Below are 26,830 nucleotides of genomic sequence, written 5' to 3'. Positions count from 1 at the left end.
ATGGGCAAAAGTTGCAGCCAATAGCTTTGGCAAGAGACCAGAAGCTAGGCTACCATTTGGACAAGAAGCAAATTTGCTATTCTTAGCCTGCTTGAAATCTAGTTTGGTGTGATTAATAACTGCTTTACAATTGTTGTGACCTTTGGTGTAGGCAGAAAATGAACCTAGAGATTTGGATATGAGCCAATAAGGATATGCAACATTCTTCTCTCTTGAACAGCCTTAACACATTTGTTGGAAAACAAAGGTTTACATAAAGGACAAGATTTTAAGGTGGAGTGTGGAATAAAGGATTCCATCCTTACAATAGTAATTTCACTGACATGATCTGAGCAAAAGTTGACATCAGAAGTTTTGAAACAGTAATTTCACCAAGGAAAAGAAGAAAAGAAATCACACAGTCATCCCATTTTGCATTCTTGTAATGCCAAAAAACACATGGTTGGGAATGGCTTTGAGAGAAAGGCTCCATTGGAGAAGAGATCACCATGTTGTGATCTGAGGTGCCTAGAGGACCACTCACCTCGATTGTGTACTTAGAAGGGCTGTTTGTGAGAAAAAGATCAAGCATGTTGGCTGTATGGTTAGGATTATCCAGTTTTCTGGTATGTAAATGAATAATCGGCAAGGTCATTAGTAATTGCAAAAGCCTCAGCATCTCAACCAGCTGGAGTTGTAAACATTAAAATTACAGAGGAAAATTACCTCACTGTTAGGAAAGTTGGACTGGAGGTCAAGTTTCAAAGAGAGGAAGTCAAAGAGTTCCAAGTGATTAGTGGAGTTGGGAGAGCTATAGAGGTAACAGATGAATTTGACAGAGTGTGATAGAGAGATTTTAAGCCAGAGAAGATCAAAAAGAGGAGATTCCAAATTACTAAGTCTCTGCCAGGGAATATCAGAATGGCCATATGCCCAAGTGACATATTATACATATGTCAGTTGTATAATTCCCATCTGACAGGGAATTATACAACTGACAACTGAGATGAGCAGTGGTTGTATCAACAGATAACTGAGATTCTGTCAGAAAAAGTATGTAAGGCTTAGCAGAAATGAAAATGAACATCATTGAGATTAGAACTGAGACCACATATATTTGTGTAATGAATGAGAAAGGAGGTTTAGATCTTTTCTGCGAAAAGATCTAAACCTCCCAAAAACTTTCTCATTCATTACAGGTGAGGGAGGGACATGCTGTATGAAGTAATGAAATTTTTAGATTTGGCATATGCATGGTAAGAATACCCAGATCCTTGACAATGCTCTCCTCCCCCCCCCCCCCATACACGCTACTTGGACTCCCTCCGATCACTATCTGTCAGAGTAGAGGCAGCAAGATTGTACACTAGCTGACCAGGAAGCCTCCTAGACAGTTACCAATAGGTTCAGTCCAGCTAACTAGCTGCTGGCCTGCGAACACTGTTTTTGAGCTGTACCGTCGAAATGTAAGGAAGATTGGATCTCGCCATGTTATCCAATCTAACCTCAAAAGATATCAATCATACTGCAGGCTTTCTGTTATTTGAACTGCACACTTCTATTATTATTCAAACTGCATACTTGCTGTTATTATTCATACTGCACACTTCAAAACAAAAGCAGTCCAATTGGATACTTAGTGAAATAGCAGTTATTAGAAAGTTGTAAGGGGATTGGTATTAATACTATAACAGCCAGATATTTTGTGTATCATCTGTAAAGTTGCACTGTGCAACTGTTTTTAGATGGCGCCTCTGTAGCCAGGTGGGAAGGAGCAGCAGTGCGTAGCACACGCTTCTTGATTAGACCAGGGTTCAAGCCTGTCACCACCAGATGCAGAAAGGGCAGGGAATGACCACCGCATTTCCCGGAGCAATATGGCCTTAGTTGCTAATGCTCCTAAAAACCAAACAAAACAAACAAAAACTATTTTTAGCATAGGAACTTGTCTGATTCCCTGACTTTAACCTGTCATTGGTTAAACATCAGGTTATGTTTACACAGTGCCATGGTACGTGACATTCAGAATGCCTCACAGTATGTGAAGCATTTGTTTATGGCACGAATCCATAGTCAATTACAGTGGTTCCAGTATAGATTTAAGTGATTTTTAAAAAAAAAATTTTTATGAGTATAGTTAAGGCAATTTTTATAATTATTTAAACTTTTTTTTAGCAACTATATATATTACAGTTTAATCGTTCATGATCAGTATTATTAATTATGGATATTTCTGTATTAGTGACTGTATTATTGTCTGGCTGTTCATATTTAGTTATTCTTCAGCAGTTTTTGCTTTATTTATGCAATTTTTTTCGTTTTCAGTACAATTTCATACAATGATATGATTTCAAAGCATGAGTTGCAATATCAATTGAAAGATTTATAAGTGATTGGTATTTTAAAATATATAAGATGAAAGCATGGTAACTGTCCATTAACCAGAGAACAATGACAACATACATTGCAGTTAAAAGTTGAAAAATGGATAAGAGGAGCAGCTTGATAATACCAAATGCAGAAATAGCTGAGAATACATTGAACTTACAATAGTGGTAGTAGTGGCAAATGATTCAAGAAAGCAAGCTTATACAGCATCAGCCAAAAAATAAAATAAAACCTACACATTTTCACCCATCCATATCCTCTGAGAATTTGTCTAGTTTTCTTGAATTTATTCAAACCATCCACTTCCACAACAGCACATCAACCAACCTCTTGCTAACTGAAGGCAAACCTCAGCACATCTATCCTGCAATCATCCTTTCTCAACTTAAATTTATGCTCCCTCATGTGTGTAGTCTCAGCAAGAGGAAGAATGCCATTAACATTGTCTTACTCATTCCATTCAAGGCCTTAAATCAGATTGCCCCACAGGTGCCTAGTCTCCAGAAGCTGCAATTTGTAGAACTGAAGCCTTTTTAGGTAAGAGCACCCATTTGTTCCATTCACAAATCTGGCTGCCCTTCTCTGCACTTGTTCCAGCAGCTACAGCCTTCCTAAAGTGAAGCCTCCAGACCTGTATACAATACTCAAGATGCAGCTTAACCATGGCCTTGTACAAAGGGATAATCACCTCCCTGTCTATGCTAGCAAAGTTTCTCTGTATCAATGACAAAACCCTATCAGCTAATCTGTCAGCAAGTCTGCACTGCTCAGAAAATTTCATATCTGACTGCACAATTACCCCATTTTTTTTTTCATTTCCCACTACTATGAGTGTAATACCACACAGTTGATAAGGTACTCTGGGATTACTGCTACACATATGCAGTACATTGCATTTCTCATCTCTGTAGCCAGGTGGGAAGGAGCAGCAGCGCGTAGCACACGCTTCTTGATTAGACTGGGGTTTGAGCCCATCACCACCAAATACGGAGGACGGAAAGGTCAGGGAATGACCACCGCATATCCCGGAGCAATATGGCCTTAGTTGCTAATGCTCCTAAAAACCAAACAACAAACATTTCTCATCCCATTGACCCAGTTTTCCTAGATCTTGTTGCAGTAGCTCACCTTGATGTTGTTAACAACCCTGCCAATCAGTGTATCTGCAAACTTTGACATTAAACCTGATATGCACCTTCATCACTAACATTAATGAATATTGAAAACAACAAAGGACCCAACACTTAGCCATGGTTAACTCCACTAATAACATTAGTCCATGAAGAGCAGTGCCAATTGATAATCACTCTGTTTTTCTTCCACTTAACCATCCCTTTATCGACAGCAGTAACTTGTCCCTATTGCCACATTGTTCCAGTTTATATAGCAGTCTTTTATGTGCAACAGTGTCAAAAGCCTTCATGAAATCCAAGTATATGATATCAAAATTATTTTTTTGCATCCAGTTCCTTAGTCACTGTATCGTAATAACCTATCAAATTGGTTAGACAAGGTTACCCCATAACAGATCCATGCTGTGACTGCAGTATAATTGCATTCCTCTGCAGATGGTCCTGCATTACTTCTTTAACCACTGACTTCATTATTTTCCCTGGAATAGTACTATATTAATTTGCCCCTGCTGCAGTAAGTATGGGAGGTTACATAATGAAGATAATCCATAGGGATAGTTGGTGAGAAATAATGAAGGAATGTGGAAATCCTGCACAAAGAATAAATAAAAATAATTTTTTTCTTTATAGTCCAGGACATGCATATAAAGTCAGAGAAATCTGTAAATTGTGAATCTATAAAGAAAAAGTCTAATATAAAACGCCTGTCGTAGGGCATACATACAATTTTCCCCATCAGTGATGAGAAAAATTAATGTATAATATATGAGGTATGCAAGCTCATGTATTATAAAATTTTGTGAAGAAATTGTTTCTTTATATTGCTTTTATGCTTTTTCCAACTATTTTTAAGAAAATGCAGTGATCTGATAAATCTGAAAATCGTCATTAATATCTGATGATAACTGATAATCATTATTGGCATTTACCTCTGAAGTGTATCAGAATTGCAGAGTTCCTCAAAAGTCTGTCATCCTGAAAGCCTAGAAGTCTTGAGGAACATCAATCACGCTGATGTTAAAAGTATAGTATGGTTGTATTGAATTCAATTATGTTTGCATTGTGAGTTCAAATACAGGTCATTGTTTATTGTGAAAAAGGGTTTATGATAAAGGAAGTCAACAGTGGCACTGGGGGGGTGAAGTGATTTGTCTGAAACTCTTGGTGTCGGTTTATCATCTATTCATAGTATATTTTGGAAAGGGAAATAATTTATATTTTAGTTTAGTTTTACTGTACTGTACAACATAATACTTTTTAATCTATCCTGTGCTATATTTCTCTTGATGTTGAATAACTCTTCATTACTGTGTAAAGCAAGTTGCAGAATGGAATTGCACTATTTATTATTGATTGTTTTGTAATTATTATTTTTAAATTTATGACTATAATATGATCACCCAAAATTTTGAAAATATGGCAAATAATCAGGTTCCAAGGTTGGCAAATTTCGGAGGTCTTACTGTATATGCAAGGGTGATCAGTAAAAATCCATTAAAAAAATTTATAAAAATTAGCTTGTTAGCTACATTGTTATTAAACTTGTACTGAAAAATTCACCTTTAAATTAATGGGTTGCACTTTATTCTTCTATCATTGAAGTATTTGATTTTTTCTTTCAGTTCAACTTTGTGCGTGTATATGAATGCTTTAACCATAAAAACCATACTTGTCTTGTGTTTGAAATGCTGGAGCAGAACCTTTATGATTTTCTTAAACAAAATAAATTTAGTCCATTGCCACTCAAATACATCCGTCCTATATTACAACAAGTATTAACTGCTCTTCTTAAATTAAAGGTAATGTATATATATTTATTTATGTGCATGTGTTAATGTAATATATTATATGAACAATTGGGTTTACTTATGCAGTGGTTGAAAGAGAGAGTTTGTTTTGTTTTTTCTGTGCTGCATTATATTATGTTATTGTTCTTTGACTTGTGAGATTAAAGTTCAACAGACACCTGAAACAGTATATGGATAACCTCATACCTCCATGAATTTCCATGCATTTAACATGCAAAAATATGAAGCATTTAGTACAGCCTAATTTTTAGGTCTCAGGGAACCCCCTGCATAAAAATTATTATATCTACAGCTCATGGTATGTTAGTGTGATCAGTAAGTTGTAGATATAATAATCCAATAATAATTGTCAGTGCTTTTTTTGAGTAGAGAATATTTTTTTGTGGATCTGTTTATGTTGGCCAACTTATTAGCCTGCTCTTTGTATGGTTCCCCTCTCCCTGCAAAAGATATCAACTCTAATACAAGTCAGTAGTGTAGATAGAGGAAACTTCAGTTTTTGCTGTTTTTTAATTTCCTGCTTGATTTTTTTGTACCTTATCTCAGTTGGCCTAAAGGTCTTATCACAAATTTATACTATCAAGATGCTAATGAGGTATGGTATGTTAAATATAGGTTGTAAATTGATTTTAATTAATGTTATTTACAGCATGAAAATTTATTGACAGTGTTGAACAGTAAAGATCCTAAAACCATAAGCCAAAGCAATATGAATAAAAATATAGCCTAAGACATAATTTTATACAAGACTTTGAAAAAACATTTTCTTACTGAGTGACATAGTGCCGAGCAGTTACTAAATTATTTTATACATGTTTTGGTTTTTTGATCTCTTTTATAAGCCTGTATATGCATAAAAAGTGTTTTTTTTGAAACTAAAAATAAAGAATGAATTAATTTTCTGTTTATCTCCGGGATGACCACATGATCAAAGGAGTTCACAAGGTAAAGAGAATACAAGAAACAACACCATATTCAGCAGTCATGGGCTTGAATCCCAGTTACTCAAGGCACATGTACTTATGCACCCTTTTACTTGACCACTTGGCTACGGTGGCCTGAAAGAATGAATGAAATTTACCTCTTTAATGTGAAACCAGTGCTTATTTTTTGCTGCACAAATACTCAATTCTTGGTCGAACTTGAGATAAGCACTCATGGCTTTCATCTAAACTGAAATGAGACGATTTCTGTCGTAGCTCTTGATGCTTGCAAAACAAAGAAAAAGCTTGCTCCCACATGTAAGAAGTTGAAAACCGCAGCAAAATGTTCATTGCTTTCCTATGAATGTCAGGATACTCTTCTTTCCAAGAAATCCAGAACGTGTCTAGGGGCAGAGCAGTAAAACTTATCTTGAGTGTGCGATCAGACTGCAGCTCACAAAGTTCTTCATCTTCTCTCAAGGTCAAGTTCTCAGCCTGAGCAGAAGATTCAGAGGAAAGGTCCCTCACCTAGTCAGACTTGTGTTGAAAGGGAGAGAAAATATTTTTCCGTTTTGTTCTGCAGTTCTTCCTGGTGATTTTCAATGATTTGGAACTTGCTGATATCCTTCCTTGCTCTCAAGCAGCAGTGGAAACATTTCAAGATTTCCTTTTGCAGCATGATTTTTCCAAAGATTGTTTTCTTTTAAAACCAAGAATCTTGAACATTTGAAGTCAAAACATTTTCTCCAGGGCCTTGCAGAGACTTGTTCAACTGGTTCATGTGTTGAAAAATGTCTGCTAGCCATTCTTCATCTTCAAAGCACTCAGCAAAATCTGGCCTACTATTTTCTAGAAAGTACTCTTGAAATTCACCTTTCAGCTCAAACACCCTGTTGAGAACTCCTCCTCTGCTAAGCCACTGGATTTCTTTATGTAGCAAGAGATTTATGTACTCTTTGTCCAGGTTCACACAGGTTTTTAAACGTTCTCGAGTGAACTGGTCTTTGTTTAATGAAGTCAACCATTTTTGTAGCTTTTTTCATTTCATCTCCAAGAGTTTTTGACACCAGCACCTCTCTGTGAAGTAAGCAGTGGTTGTGACATCAGGATTTTCTTTTTTTTTTTACAAGAGAGGCGTATCCTCTCATGGAGCCAATTGTTGATGGGGCACCATCAGTATAGATGCCAACACAATTCCTCCAAGCCGACCGGGCTAGCCGAGTGGGTAAAGTACCTGCCCGGCAACCCAAATGTCGCGGGTTCGATTCCCGCCTCGGGCTTGGATCAAAGTACTGCAAAAACCTTGGGAGGTGCAATATGGCCACAGAAGCCGATGCGCCAACAACTACCAAATCAAAAAAAAAAAAAAAAAAAAGTTCCTCCAAGACAGACCTTTTGTTTCCAGATATGAAGACAAAACATTAAATATATCTTGGCCTTTGCTTGTTTCAGGCAGCTCTTTTTCAGCAGAAAAACTTTTCTTGAATTTCTCCATTATTTACAAATCTTACAAATGCTATAGCATGACATTTATTGGTGAAATCCGTTGACTCATCAACCGTAATAGAGAAGCTGTTGCTTTTCAGTTTATTACACAAAACGTCTTCAGCATCATGTGGTATGTCATCAATACGTTGACTATCGTACTGTTTGAGAGTGGAACCGTTTCAATTTCTTGTACTGCATCTTTTCCTAGTATTTTACTCACTATAATTTTACATGCTGACATTATTAGGTTCTCACCAACCGTGTGACTTTTCCTTTTGCAGGCAATAAGTTCTGCTACTAAATAATTTACTTCCTGAGCCTTTTCACTGATCGTGACTTTTTTTTTACCAAAGGCTTTACTCTGTTTATTTTGAGATTCCAATAGCCGTTTAAAATAATAAGCACCTTTACTTGTCAAATGGCTCTGATTTATAGTTAAGTGCTTTTCAATTTTGCTGGACCCATTGGCTGCATTTGTAAGTTGTTTGCCACAGATGATGCACGATGGAACAGCCGACAGAAAACCCATTGATAAGTAGCTTTCATTGTAAAGATAGACTTCTTTAGTGTCCCTTGTTGCACAAGTGTATGAAATGACTCAGTAGATTGTAATTTCTTCATCACTGACCTTATCAGAATTGTACGTAGGCCTAGGCCTAGAATCCTCCTCTTCCATCTCGCACCTCACCTTCAAAAATCGCTACATTGAACTGTCAGACATGTTTGTAAAACACAAGCACTAATAAAATATAAAACAGAAGGGCATAATAAATAACTATACTAGAAAACCTTAAAAAATACGAGACCTTCACAATACAATTCACTTCTAACCTACACAATCCACGTTATGCAACGTTTACAACAACAACAGTTGGGGGAGGTAACTTGGGAGTGAGAGGCCATCGTCATTAGCCTACCTTCCTCCTCTCCGTACAATACAGCACTTACTTCTGCGTCTGCTTCTGCTGCGGCATGGGCATGCCACACTGATATCTGGGGTCGTCTACCCTATTGGCCTCATACTTCTGTCTTTCCCCTCGAGTCTTCAGTCTTTCCCCCCACTCTCTCTCTATACATCACAGTGTATGCCCCACACGACAAAAACTTAAATAAACTTCCAAATTATAACAGCCAAATCGTGCATCAATTCCAAAACTTAACCTCATTAGCAAACCACCCCTTAAAATCGCGTTATTATTATTATTTTTATTTTATTTTATTTATTAATTTATTTTTATTTTTATTTTATTTATTTTTTTTTTTTAGGCCCTAGCCACTGAAATCTCAGGAAATTAGGTGGCAGGGCCTGCCAGAGTAAATAATTATGCTGGGTGTACCTGGTCTGCCTCCACGGAGCTGAGTGTGGCCAAGTTGGGCCCCAGCAGGGGTCTAGCGGCTAAATGGCTAGAGGAACAACGATACACAACACAATACTTCCAAATCCCATACACTTTTAAATCTCTGGCCTTAACAGTGATCTGTTACACCCACAAAGAAAACCACGCGGAGATGGTGGAAACCCCTGGTGCTGTTTGACCCGAACACACTTTTACCTTTGGGTTGCCAGGCAGGCACTTTACCTACCTGGCTAGCCCGGTCAGCTCATTGCAGAAATTAAACTGTTAACAAAACTTTAACCACTAAAGAAGTTAAATTTAAGCTACTGAATGTAAGTTATGAAGTTTACCTCAAAATATCGATAACGATGGCTATATGAACGTTAAGCTGTAGCTTTCCAAATATTTCACAAATTTAAACATAAAATATACTACAAAATTGAAATTAACAAAGTATAATTAACTATAAAAATTATACTTAAAAATTACAACGAAAGTTATGAAGTTTCTGACAAAATATCAATAGCAAAAACTGACTATTAAACTATAGCTTTCCAAATACTTATCTAAATACAAAAATAAACTAACATACCCTTCTTCATAATGCATCTCTTGCACATTGATTTGGCCTCCATTACCTTAGAGAATATTTTTTAAATTGAATAAACAGTTTCCTCATATGACTGTGTTAAACTCTTAGTGGTGTGGTGTGCGGATAAGTCAAAATAGAGATATAAAATTTAAACACTTCAGCCTGTACATAGTAAAATGTCTTTAATTTCTTAAAGGATCACAGATAATTTTCTAATGTTTTGTGGTACTTCCTGTACCACTTCTTCAATGACTGAGTTGTCCTTATTGCACCTTCAACTTCACATGACTGTGTGATTGAAGTTAATGGTGTAATAGCACAGTAGATTTAAACCCCACTGGGAAGGTTCTAAACAGGACTGAAAGATAAGTTTAATTCTTGAATATTTCCTTTTGTGAGCTTCACTGGACATATCATCAATATTGCAGTTTTTATAAATTTTATGTTAAATATTGCTATAATAGCAATATTTTATAGATTAGTGTAGAATTATTGTTGTTATTATCCTGCCAGCATATCACATAGTGTTACTGTGATAGTGCTGAAGGACACAATTAAATTTTTAAATGAAATCCTGCTTTTGAGTAGAGGGGCAAAGCATATGTTATGAAGCAGTGAAGAACAACTTCTAAAGGACACATTTAAATTTTTTGATAGAAATTCTGCCTTGGACAGAACTGCAAAGTATGTGTTACACAGTGGTGAAGAATGACTTGCCGGGGAAGGGAGACCTGTTCTACGCATGCCACAAACATAAGGCCTTATTTGATTAAAGAGGCATGTGTGCTCTGAATTCATTATTAATACTGAATTACTGTGGCACAGAGCGAAACGGAGATAGAACAAGTTATGATAGGTTTAATAATACATACATATATTAGATTAGATATACATACAAAAAGGCTTTCGGTTGTTTTGTAAACCTTCCTCAGTTAAACTGACAGTTAAGCTTGGAACATGAGGGCATGTACTGCCAATCAATGCAGATGATGATAGGTGTGGACACAAATGGCCTATGAGATGCCTTTGTACGTTCTAGCTTTGAGAATGAGAGAGAGAGAGAGAGAGAAAATTAGTGGAATTGTGTTTTGTTGGACAAATTTGAGTACTTCAAGAAAACAATTATTGCCCTTGGAGGAATTAAATCAGGGGACTCATTAAATACTAAGTTCTAACCTTAATGTTAGAGCTTACCCTCATTCATCTGGCTGCACAGAATGATCACCTCAAGCAGGGTATGTAGTAGTAGATGCAAGAAAGCAAGTGTATGAGCTTATGCAGCATCGGCCAAAAAAAGCACACCATTCCCTCCAAATGCCTGTCCAGTTCCTCCTTAAATTTATATTACGTTCTTAGCGTTTTTTCACCAACCTTTCATGGAGTAAAATTAAAATAAAATAAAGGGCAATATACGCATTATAATTCAGCCCTGACCAGCCATCATAGGAGCAGTGTGATAAGAACGCTAATTAATAGAGCGAAATCACATTGCAGTAACTCCGATGATAGGAAAGCAGAGTATGAACGTGTCACGGCGGATCTTACTAAATGTGGTTACCCCCAGAGGATTATAGATAAATTTTTTAATGAAAATCAGAGGAGAGATGAATCTTTTATACCAGTATCTACTGCATACATTCCCTATTATCCGGGCTTGACGGATTATATAACTAGAGTATTAAGAAAATATCAGACACGCTGTGTGCAGCTTCCGGGACGAAGACTGCGCACCGTTGTGTCTCAAGTTAAGGACCCCATTCAAAAAGAGGATGCTAGTGGGGTCGTATATAATATTAGATGCCCGGATTGTGGGGAATGTTATGTAGGGGAGACAAAACGTTGTCTCAAAGATCGTCTGGGGGAACACAAAAAAGCAAAAAAAAAAAAAAAAAAAAGCAATAAGAAATGCGGAATATGACAAGTCCGCCGTGGCCGAACATTTTTGGGAGAAGCAGCACCAGATCTCCCCAGACGATGCCTCTATCACCGATCGGGGGGGCATAGGTTCTGGGACCGTAAGTGGCTCGAGAGTTTGCGGATCAGCTCTACAACCAACATTAATAGGGATAGGGGTGTACGGATTCACCCCCTTTTAGAGACTATTATCCTAAAAAAGGATGAACGGTTCCGTACGACTTCCGTTCGAGCCACTTCCGGTTCCACAATGCAAGAGAGCGGAACACGTGAGAATGGAAACATGTGATGCCTACCATTACCCTGCTGATATTTAAAGGTGTACTGAATAATAGAGAGTACTGCTGAAGAAGAAGGCTGGAGCCTTTGAAAGCTACGGGATTTTATCGCTTTTAACTTAGTATATTTTAATGCATTTTAATCTTGTGTTTTAATACTTTTAATATTGTAATACGTATATTAATTTTGTAAATACAGGTTATTGTAAATATAGTTATCAAGATTTGTTTTGTTTTATTTTATTTTAATTTTATTTTACTCCATGAAAGGTTGGTGAAAAAACGCTAAGAACGTAATATGAATATACCCAACCTCAGAGGCCTATTTGAGGAGCTCCTTAAATTTATTTAACCTATCAACTTCCACGACAGATGGAAGTTTGTTCCAGCAATTAACCACTTGCTGGCTAAAGGCAAATTTCCGCACATCTATTCTACATCTGTCTTTTCTTAATTTGAATTTATGCCCCCTTAGGTTCGTAATCTGAACAAGTGGAAGGATCCCATCAGAATTCATATATAGGCCTCACAGGAGGTTGTTACTTGATGGCTATATTGTCAGGGAAACGAGTATGTTATGCAATAAGGGTAGGTGAAAGAAGACTAGTTTAGGATACTTATTGTCTTCTAAGGACACCAAAAAGTGATATTTTTGAACATTTTGGTATTTATTATGTTAAGTAGGCATTCTGAAGCTTTACTTAATAATTACAAGGTTTTGTTGAAAAAAAAAAAAACCATGAGTTAGGGCTGAATTTGAAAGTGACTGGAATTTTGCTAAGACATTGTAGGAGCCTTGAGATCCTTGTTAATCTGTTTGTCATTGGAGAGTTTATACAACACTCGTGTGACAACCTGGTCATCATCTTCCACATTCTTACTTCCTTCTAAAAATCTTTTATGCCGTTAACACGTGTGCTTTTGCAACAGTTTCTGGAGGGATTACTTCCAGAAACACAGGAAGTAATCCTTCATTATTATTATTATTATTGCTCTCTTATATTATTTCTCCCTGATTGGGGGTTCCATCTCGTGACGGGTATTGCTACCAAGTACACAGGGTGGTTGTTGTTATGTTAGGTGTTACTGTTGGTATCCTACAGTAGCAGTCCTACAGGTGTTCAGGATTGCTACTTTCTGGAATTCCTTGTAGGTGTTCACTGGGAGACCTATTGCTGCTAGGCTGTTATGTAGGATCTTTGGCACCATACCTGTGGTTGACATGATGATTGGTATGGTCGTTACTTATTGCCTGTGCCATATCTCTCTGATCTCCTGTCTTAGGTTTGTGTACTTCCTGATTTTTTCCCCATGGTTTTTCTGCAGGTTGCCAGTGTTGGATACTGCTATGTCATTCAGATAGGTAGTCTTTTCTTTCTTGTCCACCAGGGTTATGTCTGGTCTGTTGTGCAGGATTGTCCTATCCATTATTATGGCGCAGTCCTAGTACAACTTGTGGGTTGGGGGTCTCTAGTACTGCCTGTGGTTCATACTTGTAGTATGGTACACTTTCTTCGACCAAGTGGTATTATCCTGGCTACCTGGTCGTGTCTAGAGTGTATTCAATCTGGGTGATCACCTTGCATCCCGCAGTGATGTGTTGGATTGTTTCGGAGGTCAGGTGGCATCGTCGACATGTTTCATCGAACACGTCAGGCTCCTTGACGATGTATTTTCTATAGTTCCTAGTGTTGATTATGTGGTCTTGGATGGTGAGCATGAATCCTTAAATCTCGGGGAAGAGTGTCCCACTCATGAGCCATGCATTGGAAGCAATTTTATTTATGTGATCTTAATGGAGATCATTGTAGTGTCTGCCATGGAATGTCTTCTCTGCCCATCTTTCTGTCTTCGTTTGTACCTCCTGGTTGGGGGGGGGGATTCCTCACTTAGGTTCAGTGGGGTATACTGCTTGTCTATCTTCTTTATGGCCTGGTGGAGTGCTGCTGTGTGTTTCTGGAAGTAATCCTTGAGGTTAACTATCGCTGTTTTCTGTTGCTCTATCAGGCCTCTTCCTCCTTCCCAGGCAATTTTCAGTCTCTCCATGGCAGATTTCGGGTGGTGCTGGCGGCTCTTGGTCATCTTTGTCCTTGTCTTTCTCATGATATCCTCCAGCTCGGTGTTAGTAAATTTATGATCCCACAGGAGTATGTTAGCACTGGGACTGCATAGGTGTTTATGGCTTTAACTGTGTTCCCTCCATTCAGCTTTGCTTTTAGCAGGCTTCTGAGTCTGTGATGGTAATTTTTGGTCAGGCAGGTCTTAATTTCCTTGTGCTGTAACTGCTGAGCCTGCATCATTCCCAAGTATTTGTAGACCTCTCCCTCTGCCATGGCTTCGATCTCTTTACCACTCTGCAGCTGGTAGTTTCAGTTGACTAATTTTCCCTGACACACTTCGTATGTCTAGCACTTTTCTAGACCAAGTTCAATCCTAATATCATTACTGAATTCTTCGGTGATCTGGAGTAGTTGCTGAAAGCGTTTCTCATTTCCTGCGTAGAGCTTCATGTCATCCATGTACATCAGGTGGGTGAGGGTGTACAGGTTTTTCCTTCTTTCATTGAGGTTATATCCATACTTGCTGCCGTTGAGCATGGTAGATAGTGGGTTAAGTGCTAGACAGAACCACAGTGGGCTCAGGGCATCTCCCTGAAAGATTCCTTTCCTGATGGGGATTGGCCTGGTTGTGACATTTCCGACCTTAATGGTGGTACTCCATTTCGCCATCATTTCGCTTAGGAAGTTTGTCACTATCGGATTGACTTTTTAGATGTTCAACGCCTCTATTAGCCAGCTATGAGGCACGGAGTCAAAGGCCTTGCGATAATCGATGTAGGCTGTGTACGTGTTGCGGCGCTTCTTGTAGGCTTGCTCCATAACCACGGCATCTATGTGTAATTGCTCCTTGCATCCTGCTGTTCGGCCATTATGTTCTGGCTCTCCAAGTGGTCTGATATCTTCCTGGTTATGCAGCTGGTCAGGATCTTGTACATTGGGAGGCAGGTGATTGGCCTATATTTCACTGGGTTTCTTGTATCTTCATCTTTAGGCTTCAGATATGTGATTCCTTGAGTGAGAAATTTCGGAACTGTCTCTGGGTGCCTTATCTTTCAGGTGAACTGCTCTGCCAGGTGCTTGTGTGTGCAAGTGCCAGTACCAGTAGTTGTGGACGTAGTAGTAGTGGCATGTGATGCAAGAAAGCAAGTGCATGAGCCTATGCAGCATCAGCCAAAAAAAAAAAACACACCATTCCCTCCAAATGCATGTCCATTTCCTCCTTAAATTTATTCAACCTATCAACTTCCACAACGACAGATGGAAGTTTGTTCCAGCAATTAATCACCCGCTGGCTAAAGGCAAATTTCCACACATCTATTCTGCATCTGTCCTTTCTTAATTTGAATTTATGCCCCCTTAGGTTCGTAATCTGAACAAGTGGAAGGATCCCATCAGCATTCAGCGTGCTCAACCCATTCAAGGCCTTATACACCTCAATCAGATCACCGCGCAGGTGCCTAGTCTCCAGCCACTGCAATTTGCAGAACTTAAGCCTCTCTTGGTAAGAGGATCCCTTCATTCCCCTCACCAATCTTGTTGCCCTTCTCTGTACACGCTCAAGTAAATCTACATCCTTCCTAAAATGAGGCATACAGACCTGTACGCAGTACTCAAGGCGTGGCCTGACCATTGCCTTATACAAAGGGACAATCGCCTCCTTTTCCCTGCTAGCAAAATTCCTATATACCATTGACAAAACCCCATGACCTGCCTTGACAGCCTGTCTGCATTGCTCAGAAAACTTCATATCTGACTGCACAATTACTCCCAGGTCTTTTTCATTTTCTACCACCTTAAGTGTAGTACCACACAGTTGGTACGCTTCTCTGGGGTTACTTCTACCCATATGCAGTACTTTGCATTTATCAAGGTTAAACTTCAGTTGTCACTTCTTAGCCCATCTGCCCAAATTATCTAGATCCTGTTGCAGTAGCACACTGCCATTACTGTCATTAACAACTCTTCCAAACTTTGTATCATCTGCAAACTTCGACATTAAGCCTGATATACCTTCATCAATATCATTGATAAATATACAAAACAACAGTGGACCCAACACCGAACTCTGTGGGACTCCACTAATAACATTAGTCCACGAAGAGCAGCACCCATTGATTACCACCCTCTGTCTTCTCCCACTTAACCATCCTTTTATCCATTGTAGCAACTTACCCTTAATACCATTTTGCTCCAATTTGTACAATAGTCTTCCATGTGCAACAGTGTCAAAAGCTTTCCTGAAATCCAAATATATGATATCAAAATTATTTTTTGCATCTAGTTCCTTTGTAACCACATCATAATATCCTATCAAATTTGTCAGGCAAGACTTTCCCTTAACAAGCCCATGCTGTTAACTATTCCTGGAGTTTGCCAGTTGTGAGAGTTCTTGATCGTCTGTTTTACTTCTCAAATCTCCCATCCTCTCATTTCTTGTACGTCCTTGGTTTTCTTGCGTTCTAGTTCTATCCAGGTTGCTCTGCTGTTATGTCTTACTTCCCTGCTCCGTATGTTTCCTCAGAATTCCTCAATCGTGTTCTTCTCGGGTAATCTGTTCCCTTCTTTCCCATCTTCTCCAAGGTTCCTCCAGAAGCCTCTTTGATCCTCATTGAAGATTCAGTTGTTTATTTTCCTCTGGGAGCTCTCTTTTTATCGGTGTAGTCTCTTGCTGAGTGCAAGGAGGTTCTGCTTCAATGTGTCCAAGTACTGCCCTATTCTCTCATTCTTTGTCTCATGTTAGCTGTGGATGTTGTCTCTCTTGAGGATGCTCTTCACTTTTCCAATCAATTTCTTACTTCTATTACCCCATTGGTGCTGGTTCAATTGGCCTATTTTGACTCTTAATTCTTCTATCTTCTGTTGAAGTCTTCTTCCCTAAGCTGGCGGTTCCTTCTGTTTTCGGTTCTTCTGCTGCTGCTGGTCTCTCGCTTCTCTTCCATTAATCTTCATGGCTGCTACTGCAGCACAAAACACGCCTGTGTGGATGGCCTAGAGTGTTGCACCATTGCTGTCGAAGTAATGTTGTATTATATGCCGATTCAGGTGGTCTGCTGGCTAATAATATAATACAACATTACTTCAACAGCAATGGTGCAACACATGCCGATTCAGGTGGTCTGTGACTCTCCACAAGGTTCTGTTCAATATCACTTGAGTCTTTGTGGGATCCATTCCTTCTAATTCTGTTAGGGCCTTCTTCCACTAGTCCTCTATTCTGGATATCATGATCTCGTCTGTTTCCACTTCAGCTGCTGTGGGTTGTATTTCTTCTTGCTCTGTCTTCTCTGGATCAGTAGTGGTGTGCTCTTCCGTTATCCTTTGCAGTTGATCGCTCACGCCCTGCTTGATTTTTTCCAAGATTGCAGGAGCTATCAGGTTCTTCGTGACGATGGTCCTTCTTTGGTCCGTTGTTCGGTGACCTGAATATCTGGGAATCATTCCAGCCATTTGGTATTCAGTCTCGCCCTGTAAGTTGTCATAGCGATCTCTAGCTTCATTATTTCGTAGTATGCTTGCATGATGTACATATTCATTTCGATGCTCCACTTCATGCCTTGGCGTTTTCTTCCTTCCTGGGTGATCACTAGTGCAGTTGTGCAGGAAGCACTTCCGGTTGGTGGGGCTGGATGGTCTTGCCCTTCTCTTGTGGTAGCCATATGGGGTACAGCGCCACCCGCTCCACTGTCTTCCTCGGGAAACTATCTCCAACTTTTCAAACTGACTCCTCTGCCTAAGGCCTGAATGCGAGTGAGTTTGTCCTGCTCCACACTCGGTGCGGTATGATTAATTTTTCTCTGCAACATCATCCATTATTATTATTATTGCATCTGTAATTGAGGCAGGATAGGCAAAAAACTGAATGTCTACAATAATTCCTCTATGATAAGTCTAGTTATTTATAAAAAAATTTTGGGAGAATATACTATACAAGGGACTTCAGTAGCTCAGTGGTCTTCATTTGGAAACCGCTGCTTTAATCGGTTCCTCCTCTGTGAATTAAGACTTTTTCTGTTGTCAGTGTTCATTGAAAATTTGCGTGTTTGCCTTGAACTGCATTATATTTTGTTTCTCTTCTGTGAAGCAATCACACTGACATTACAGTATACCTGAAACTGATAAAGCAGGATGTGATATATCAGTGTTGCACTATATTTAGCACTGATTGAAATTAATTATAAAGTCACATACTGATTTAGAAATTTTTGAAATGGCTCAAAGGGATGATATGCTGCATAGAGAAATAGAAGGTTGAACGCTTCCTCTTATGGCGATTGTAAAAATTGGGCATATCACTTTGCTGTTACTGACGAATTGCAAAAATTTGCTGCGAACTATGGCCATAACACATGTGGAAGGTGAACCATTTATGTTGGAGGGAACCTCCCCTGTAATCTCAAGCAGACATTACCATAAGTTATCAAGAAAAAGCTGTAGATGGGGTGGGAGAATTAGCAGGATGGTAGAATTAAAATTCAATAATTTACACATTTATTGAATATACGTACTCGTACAATAAATAAAACAAAATACACATATCGGATAAGTATAGCAACCATAAAATTTATTGAAAAAGTGACTGTCACTCTTGTGTTTTGATAGACAGGTGGGTGGAGTAATAATAGAATGCCATCGCTTCATTTGATTTTAAAACTCTCTCTCTCTCTCTCTCTCTCTCTCTCTCTCTCTGTGTGTGGTGTGTGTTGTAAAGATTAACGGGTGGAGGAGTATGAAAAAGGAAATTAATTATGGACAAAGGTAACTGATAGCCAATGACCATAATAGTATAATAAATAAGTAAATAAAAGTAGTAAAGATAAGAGAAGTAAATAAAATGTTTGAAAGGAGAAAGTAAAGAGAAATCATTTTTGACATATAAGATGCTGTTGCCATTCCATGTTCTTTTATTTTATCTTTATTCTTTAGAAACATTCGTACCGATGATTTGTTCATATTCTTGTCCTGTGCTATCTTAGCATATGATGCACCATTTTCATATATTTTTTAATAATTTTTAGTTTATTATTTAGTGTCAACCATTTACGTTTAGAACACTCATTACATTTCTCCTTTCCATCTATATTTGCATATAAAGGAGTAACGATTTTAAAAAATATTCTTTAATAAAAATACACAGCGAAAAATATTTGTACAGCTTACGCACAGTCAACGACCTCGCCGCTCGGAATCTAGAGTGATTACTAATGTATGAATGCTTGCAGAGTCCGTATATAATGAGAGTTGCGACAACAGTCGGTGTGGCCTTGAATCCATAACGCATTGGCCTACATATTGGCATTACAATGCATACATATATATCAAATGTATTGGTGCGTAACAGTTTACTTTTTTTTCATTTTATAAGCCGCACTATAGCGAAACCCACGCTGTTCGAAACCACGCTATGCAAAGTATTCCTGTATATGTATTAATTTTTTATTTTATTTATTTATTATTATTTTTTTTATTATTATTTTTTCCCCACCTTTCTTTTCTTTCTTCTTTCACACTTTTTACTTACTTTTCTTATCTCTATTACTTTTATTTACTTATGTGTATGAAATGAAAAAAAAAAATTAGTTTCGAAATAGTTTGTAGGTATGACATAGTGCGACATTGGCCTCTCAAATTACACTTCTGTAAACACATTTTTATTTAAAATTTTTTTTTTAGTATTTGTTCTCTTGTGTAATACAGGAGCTGAACGAGTACCAATTAGTCTCTTTGTGTAAAAGTTAGTTTCAAAAATTTTGTTATATTCATTATGGTTTTCTTTAATATATTTATGAAAATTGTATATATTTTTAAAATTTTATTTATGTATTTATTATTATTTTTGTAAACTATTTGTGCAGCAACTTGGACTGATACATGCAGATTTAAAACCAGAAAATATCATGCTTGTCGATCCAGGCCGTCATCCATTTCGTGTAAAAGTCATAGATTTTGGTTCAGCTAGTCATGTATCCAAAGCTGTATGCTCGACATATTTGCAGTCACGATATTATAGGTATACTGTGTTATTGTATATGTTATTTTAATATTTTTCCCCAGTGAAAGTATAAATTTAAATGTTTAATTACGCTGTCTGCATTTTATGAAAATTTCTCTGATGTTTTACTGCTGATAAGTAATTTGGACTACATTTTTCCTTGAAGTTTTGAAAGTTAGACAAAATTTGCTCTATCACATCAGAATGTTTTACAAAAAAAAAGGAAATAGTGGTTGGAGGTGCTTCTGGTTTATTATTCATTTTTATAGATTTTACAAATAGTTTATTTTTATATAAAATTATTTAAAAGTGAAAATATCAAAGGCTATGACCTATTGAGCATAGATGGCTACACCCTGAATTTAACCCAGTTTAACCCAGCTCAAGTTTAACCCAGTTTAATTATTCACTAGACTGGGTTAAACTTGTGGCGTTTTGACTTCCTTAGGCAGATAGTTTCTGTGGCCATTCCTCTTTTTAGCATCCAGCAGAAGTCAGCCATCATATTGATTTTCCATCTCCCTTGTTACATTTTATCTTTTGCTTTTATAACCTGATGGAATCTTTCCTGCAGCTCTTCACATGTACTATCTGTTTTCTGGCACATAGATGAGAGAGAGAGAGAGAGAGAGAGAGAGAGAGAGAGAGAGAGAGAGAGAGAGAGAGAGAGAGAGAGAGTGCAAGAAGTATATCTCAACACTCATATTGCAGGCTAGTTTTCTGAACTTTTCTAGCATGTCACTCATGATCATTTCATAATTTGGTTATTTATTCTTTCCCAAAAAATTTTGTTTTGAAAGCCAGTCCAAGCACCTGTCTATTTGGTTCAGATTTTTCAAATATAGAGTCCAACATAGGAACTTGAAGATTTGATGTCCAACAAAAATTCCTGCTTTGATTTTTTCAGAGGTAGGCAATGGGAATTAGTGCAAATATACTTGAAGCAGTTTCCTTCTTTATTCAGGACTTGGACAAATTTTTAGTTGTTTCATTAAACCTAGCTTTTTATGCAGTGGAGATAATGGTACTTTCAACCGGGTGTCAGAAAGTGACTTCGTGGCCGCTTTCTCTTTCGAGCATTTTCCTCTTGCTCAACTATCCCACTTTTGCTGCAAGCAAGGTATTTTTGTGTAACCAAGTTGTTGACCAATAACTTTAAAATCTTCACACAATAGCCAGTCATGATCTTTGTATTGAATTTTTTTAAAAAAATCTTAATATTTTCTTAGTTTTCTTTTAAAAGTAAGGAATGTTCTATAGTAATAGATGTTTTTTCCCATTATGAGAGAAAACTCCTTTGATGCTCTGCTCTAATGAGTTAATAAATAACTTCCATTCTATAGGTTGGTAGAAAATTCCTGAATAGTTCATAACTGCAGGAATGTTGTTGCAATATATTATAAGCTTTCTTTGTAAAAATAGGGGAACTAATTCTTTCTCACAATGTCTATACTATGAAAAAACTGTTTCTGTGATGAGCACATATTTGGATTTCAGTCTTAACCCAGAAAGCTCCTCTGCAGATCCTTTGAATAAGTATAAATCTCTCACAAGGTCATTGAGTTCACTTTATGCAAACAGATGTAGTCCATAGTTATGAATTCATTCGTCACAATATTTATATCATCCTCTAGATCACTAATGTCGGAGTCGACATGTGGTAGCATGTGTTCAGGAACAACTGGTGGAGATGGTACTGGTAGTACAGGTCCTTGGAGTTACTGGCCTTACAGCTGAAGTAACATTCATTTTTGGGGTACACAATGCTTAGCTTGTTCTTTGCATTATAACCTGTTACATTTACAGAACAAAAGTAGCAGTCATTAATATGATGCTGTAGCTCCCTCCACACCATGGGAACAGCAAATGTCCTGACTTTATTTTTACTACATTATAACAATTGTAAGTTCTCCACTCATGTATGGCAAAACTTTATGGTTGGTGCGGGGAACCTTTATCTTGGTCGCTTAATTTCATTCCAAAATATGCAGCATATACATTTTTCCCAAATGATATTCTATTAGCATTACCATTAGCAATGACATATATATGCTGCTGCTGTTGTTGTTATTTGGTTTTTAGGAGCATTAGCAACTAAGACCATATTGCTCCGGAGATATGCGATGGTCATTCCCTGACCTTTCCGCATCCTCTATATTTGGTGGCTCACGGGCTCGAACCCCGGTCTAATCAAGAAGCGTGTGCTATGCTCTACTGCTCCTGCCCACCTGGCTATGGAGCCGCCAGGTGGGCAGGAGCAGTAGTTCCAAATACCTGTCCATCTCAGCCTTAAATTTATTTAGGCTATCAACTTCCACAACAAAAGATGGAAGTCTGTACCACAAATCAACCACTGGCTGGCAAAAGGAAAACTTCTGCACATCCATTCAATAACTGTCTTTCCTCAGTTTTTGCTGATGCTATCGAGGCAGTGTTAGGTGGGTCGGAAAACTGCTGGCTTGAGGGGATACAAGGACTAATAGATTAACAGTAGCCACTGGCAGAGGTGAAAGTGATTCTTGCACTGCTTCTATTGGAATGAGCAAAAGCCAGGAAAACAAGATACAGGGTATTTCAGAGACTGCTGGAAGTCATTGTGGTACAAGTAAACACATCGGTTGCATTAGGGTAGCTAAGAATAGGAACAAGTGCACGTATACTTGCGTATATACCAATGCTAGGAGTTTTGTAAATAAATTTGATGAATTTGGGGTGTTGCTCAAAACATCAAAGGCAGATATTGTTGGGATATCTGAAACGTGGTGTCACACAGATATAAGGAATGCAGAACTGTAATTTGGGGAGTACAATGTGTACAGGAAGGATAGACAGGATAGGAAGGGAGGCGGGGTTATGCTATTGATTGAGAAACACATAAAAATCCAAGGAAGTACAGCCAGCTGACATGGCTGGACAGTGCAGTGTCGAGTCAGTTTGGTGTGACAGAAGAGCACTGGAAAAACAAAATTGACAGTAGGTGTGTGTTATAGGCCTAATGACTCTGATGAGTATAATGAACAACTGTATAGAGAAATAGAGTGGGCCAGTAAATCAGAGCGAGAGAGAGAGAGAGAGAGAGAGAGATAGTCTTATAACAGAGGGATTTTAATATCCCGGATTTGACGGAAATTTGTGGGTTGCTCACTCACACATTAGCAGGGCTTTTGTGGATTTATTGGATGATTGTTTTCTATATCAGCATGTTCGGGAGGCAACTAGAGGGAGTAATACTCTTGATCTGATTATCAGTAGTGATTCTTCATACATTAAGAATCTGCAGATAAATGAACCACTAGGTGGCAGTGATCACAGTGTGCTGAAGTGGGATTTACTCAAAGAGGTAACTACCATCAAGGGTAAAGGGAAGGGTTTTTGCTTTCGTAAAGGCGACTATGATGGTCTGAGACAGTATTTAAATTCTCTATGGTGGGACCAACTGATGTTACCAACAGCAAATTCAAATTGGGAGGAATTCAAAGAATTTATCTTGGAAGCTACTAGGCTTTACATATCAACTAAGAAATATTGTTCAAGGTTTAGGCCTAAAGGGATGTCAGATGAACTAATGAGACATATGGCAGAGAAGAAAAATGCATAGGATACATAATAAATTAATGGGTGACATGGAAGCTGGTGACAGATATAAGCTGGTCTGTAACCAAGTCACAAAGGAGATTAGGCAGGCGAAGGCAAATTATGAGAAATCTTTGCAGAGGATGTGAAGAAAAACAGCAAAGAGATCTTTACCTATGTAAACTCTAGAAGGAAAAGGATGAATTAGATTGGTCCACTGGATATTGATGGTTCAACTGTTCATGATCCTGCTCAAGTGGCTAACAAACTAAATCAGTATTTTGCATCTACATTCACACATGAGGAGTTATTCAGGGAGGGGAATGCCAGAAGTGAATTAAACTCTGGCAGTGAGCTAGATGATTTTGTAATAACTGAGGGGAAAGTGGAGGCGAAATTGTTGAAGATAAACATAAAAAAGGCACCTGGGGTGGATGGGATCTATCCAGTTATATTAAAGGAGGCAGCAAAGGAAGTAAGCAAACCCTTAGCCATAATTATGAGAGCTTCCTTGGGCTCAGGGGAGGTACTCATGGACTGGAGATGTGCAAATGTGACCCCAATTCACAAAGGAGGATCAACGGCCGACACAAGTAATTATAGACCTGTTAGTTTAACTTCTGTTCCAGGAAAATTAATGGAGGCACTGCAGGATCATCTAGACAAGACTTCAGTTATAGCTAGGACACAGCTTGGATTTGTTAAGGGAAAGTCTTGCCTGACCAATTTGATTGGATACTATTATGTGGTCACAAAAAACTTGGATGCAGGGAATAACTTTTAAATCATATATTTGATCTTAGAAAATGATCTTAGCTTTTGATACTGTTGCACATGGAAGACTGCTGCACAAATTGGAGCAGAGTGCAATTGGAAGCAAATTGCTGCTATGGATAAAGGGATGGTTGAGTGGGAGAAGACAGAGAGTGGTAATCAATGGACACTGCTCATCATGGACTAATGCTATTAGTGGAGTCCCTCAGGGTTCAGTGTTGGGTCCATTGTTGTTGTTTTCTGTATTTATGAATGATATTGATGATGGTATATCAAGCTTAATGTCCAAGTTTGCAGATGATACAAAGTTTGGCAGGGTTGTTAAGGACACTACTGATGCTATGCTGCTGCTGCAGCAGGATCTGGAAAGGTTGAGCAGATGAGCTGAGAGGTGGCAAATGAAGTTTAACATTGACAAATGAAAAGTACTACATATGGGAAGCAGTAACCCCAGAGTAACCTATCAACTCTGTGGTACTACACTGACAGTGGTAGAAAACGAAAAGGAACTGGGGAGTAATTGTGCAGGCAGATATGAAGTTTTCTGAACAGTGCAGACAATCTGTAAGAGTAGCTCATTGTGTCTTGTCAATGATATACAGGAATTTTTTAGCAGGGATAAAGAGGTGATTATCCCCTTGTATAAGGCAATTGTCAGGCCACACCTTTAGTATTGTATACAGGCCTGGAGGCTTCAATTTAAGAAGGATGTAGAGCTGTTGGAACGAGTACAGAGAAGGGCAACAAGATTAGTGAATGGAACGAAGAGTTGTTCTTTAGAAGAAAGGCTTAAGTTTTGCAGATTACAGTGTCTGGAGACTGGGCACCTGCGAGGTGATCTGATTGAGGTGTATAAAGCCTTGAATGGTTTGAGCATGCTCAGTGCTGATTGTAGTTTTCCTCTTTCTCAGAATAATCACCTGAGAGGCATAAATTCAAATTGAGGAAAGACAGTTCTGGGATAGATGTGCGGAAGTTTGCCTTTAGCCAGCGGTTAGTTGATTGGTGGAACAGACTTCCATCTTTCGTTGTGGAAGTTGATAGCCTAAATAAATTTTAGGCTGGGGTGGGCAGGTATTTGGAACGAATAGAGGGGTGAAATGGGAGCAGTTTTTTTTTTTCCTTTGAGTGATGCTGCATAAGCTTGCTTTCTTGCATCATATGCCTCTACTAATGCAAAATGGAACCTATGCCCCCTGAGGTTCTTAATCTGAGCAAGAGGAAGAATCCCATCAGAATTCAGCTTGCTGAACCCATTGAAGGCTTTATACACCTCAATCAGAGCACCTCATAGGTGCCTACTCTCCAGCCCCTGCAATTTTCAGAACGTAAGCCTTTCTTAGTACCCATACTAAGAAAGTACTGTGTACTAATTACCACACAGCTGATATGTTTTTCTTTGGTTATTGCTACCCATATGCAGTACTTTGCCTTTCTCAATGTTAAACTTCAGCTGCCACTTCTCAGCCCATCTTATATAGATCCAGTTGGAGTAGCATACTGTCCTTACTGTCGTTAACAGCCCTGCCAACCTTTGTATCATCTGCAAACTTGGACATTAATTCTGATGTACCTTCATCAATATCATTGATGAATACACAAAACAACAATGGGCCCAGCACCGAACCCTTGGGAACTCCACTAATAACAATTTTCTTTGTACAGAACTCTTCCATGTGCAAGAATATCAAAGTCTTTCCTGAAATCCAAGTATATGATATCAAATTTAATTTTTGCATTCTGTTCCTTTGTGACCACTATCATAATTTCTAATAAAATTGGTCAAACAAGACTTCCCTTTACCAAACCCATGCTGTGTCTTAACTATTACTGTAGTCTTGTCTAGATGATCGTGCAATGCTTCTTTAACGAGTGACCCAATTATTTTTCTCGGAACACAAGTTAAACTGACATATCTATAATTAATTTTGTCACCTTTTGATAACCCCCCCCCCCTTTGTGAATTGGCAATTCACAAAGGTGAATTGGACTGGAATTGTGCAATACATTTGCACAACTCCATTCCATGGGGCCTTCCCTGAGTCCAAGGAAGCTCATAATTATGGCTAATAGTTTGCTTACTTTCTTTGCTGCCTCTTTAATATAACTGGATAGATCCCATCCACCCCAAGTGCCTTTCCGGAGCGGGCAATGTCCACTTAGGATGAAGCTCACTATCCTGGACTCCCTAAAAGGAATGTTCCCGTGTAACTAACTTCAACAATTTCTGCTCCCCTTTACTCCCAGTTATTACAAAATCATTTAGCTCCCTGTTATAGTTTGATAAACTTCTGGCATTCCCCTCCTTGAATAACTCCTCATGTGTGAATGTAGATGCAAAATACTCATTCAGTTTATCAGCTCCCTGAGCATGATCATCAATAGTCAACCCATCTATGTTAAGTACGGATGTTGATGTGCGGAAATTTGCCTTTGGCCAGCGGGTGGTTGGTTGGTGGAACCGACTTCCATCACTTGTTGTTGAAGTTGATAGCCTAAACAAATTTAAAGCTCAACTGGACAGGTATTTCGAACGAACGGAGGGGTGAAATGGGAGTGGTGTGTGTGTTTTTTTTTTTTTTTTTTTTTTTTTT

General features: G+C 38.4%; 1 protein-coding gene across 4 annotated transcripts in view; it reads left to right on the top strand.

The window, feature by feature from the left end:
* Window positions 1-26,830, top strand: part of LOC150077290 (uncharacterized) — a 427,304-nt gene that overhangs the window by 101,649 nt on the left and 298,825 nt on the right. For all 4 annotated transcript variants that reach the window (XM_090386488.1, XM_090386489.1, XM_090386485.1 and 1 more), the window contains 2 exons: window positions 5,123-5,299; window positions 19,753-19,907. In XM_090386488.1, the coding sequence (XP_090242614.1) occupies window positions 5,123-5,299; window positions 19,753-19,907 (332 nt within the window). The remainder of the gene's footprint in view (window positions 1-5,122; window positions 5,300-19,752; window positions 19,908-26,830) is intronic.

This window comes from Mastigoproctus giganteus, chromosome 12, assembly GCF_048544385.1.
Source record: "Mastigoproctus giganteus isolate SK-2022 chromosome 12, ASM4854438v1, whole genome shotgun sequence".
NCBI classification, from domain to species: domain Eukaryota; kingdom Metazoa; phylum Arthropoda; class Arachnida; order Uropygi; family Thelyphonidae; genus Mastigoproctus; species Mastigoproctus giganteus.
Note: the sequence above shows the minus strand (reverse complement) of the source record. Positions and strands in the feature narration are given on the sequence as shown.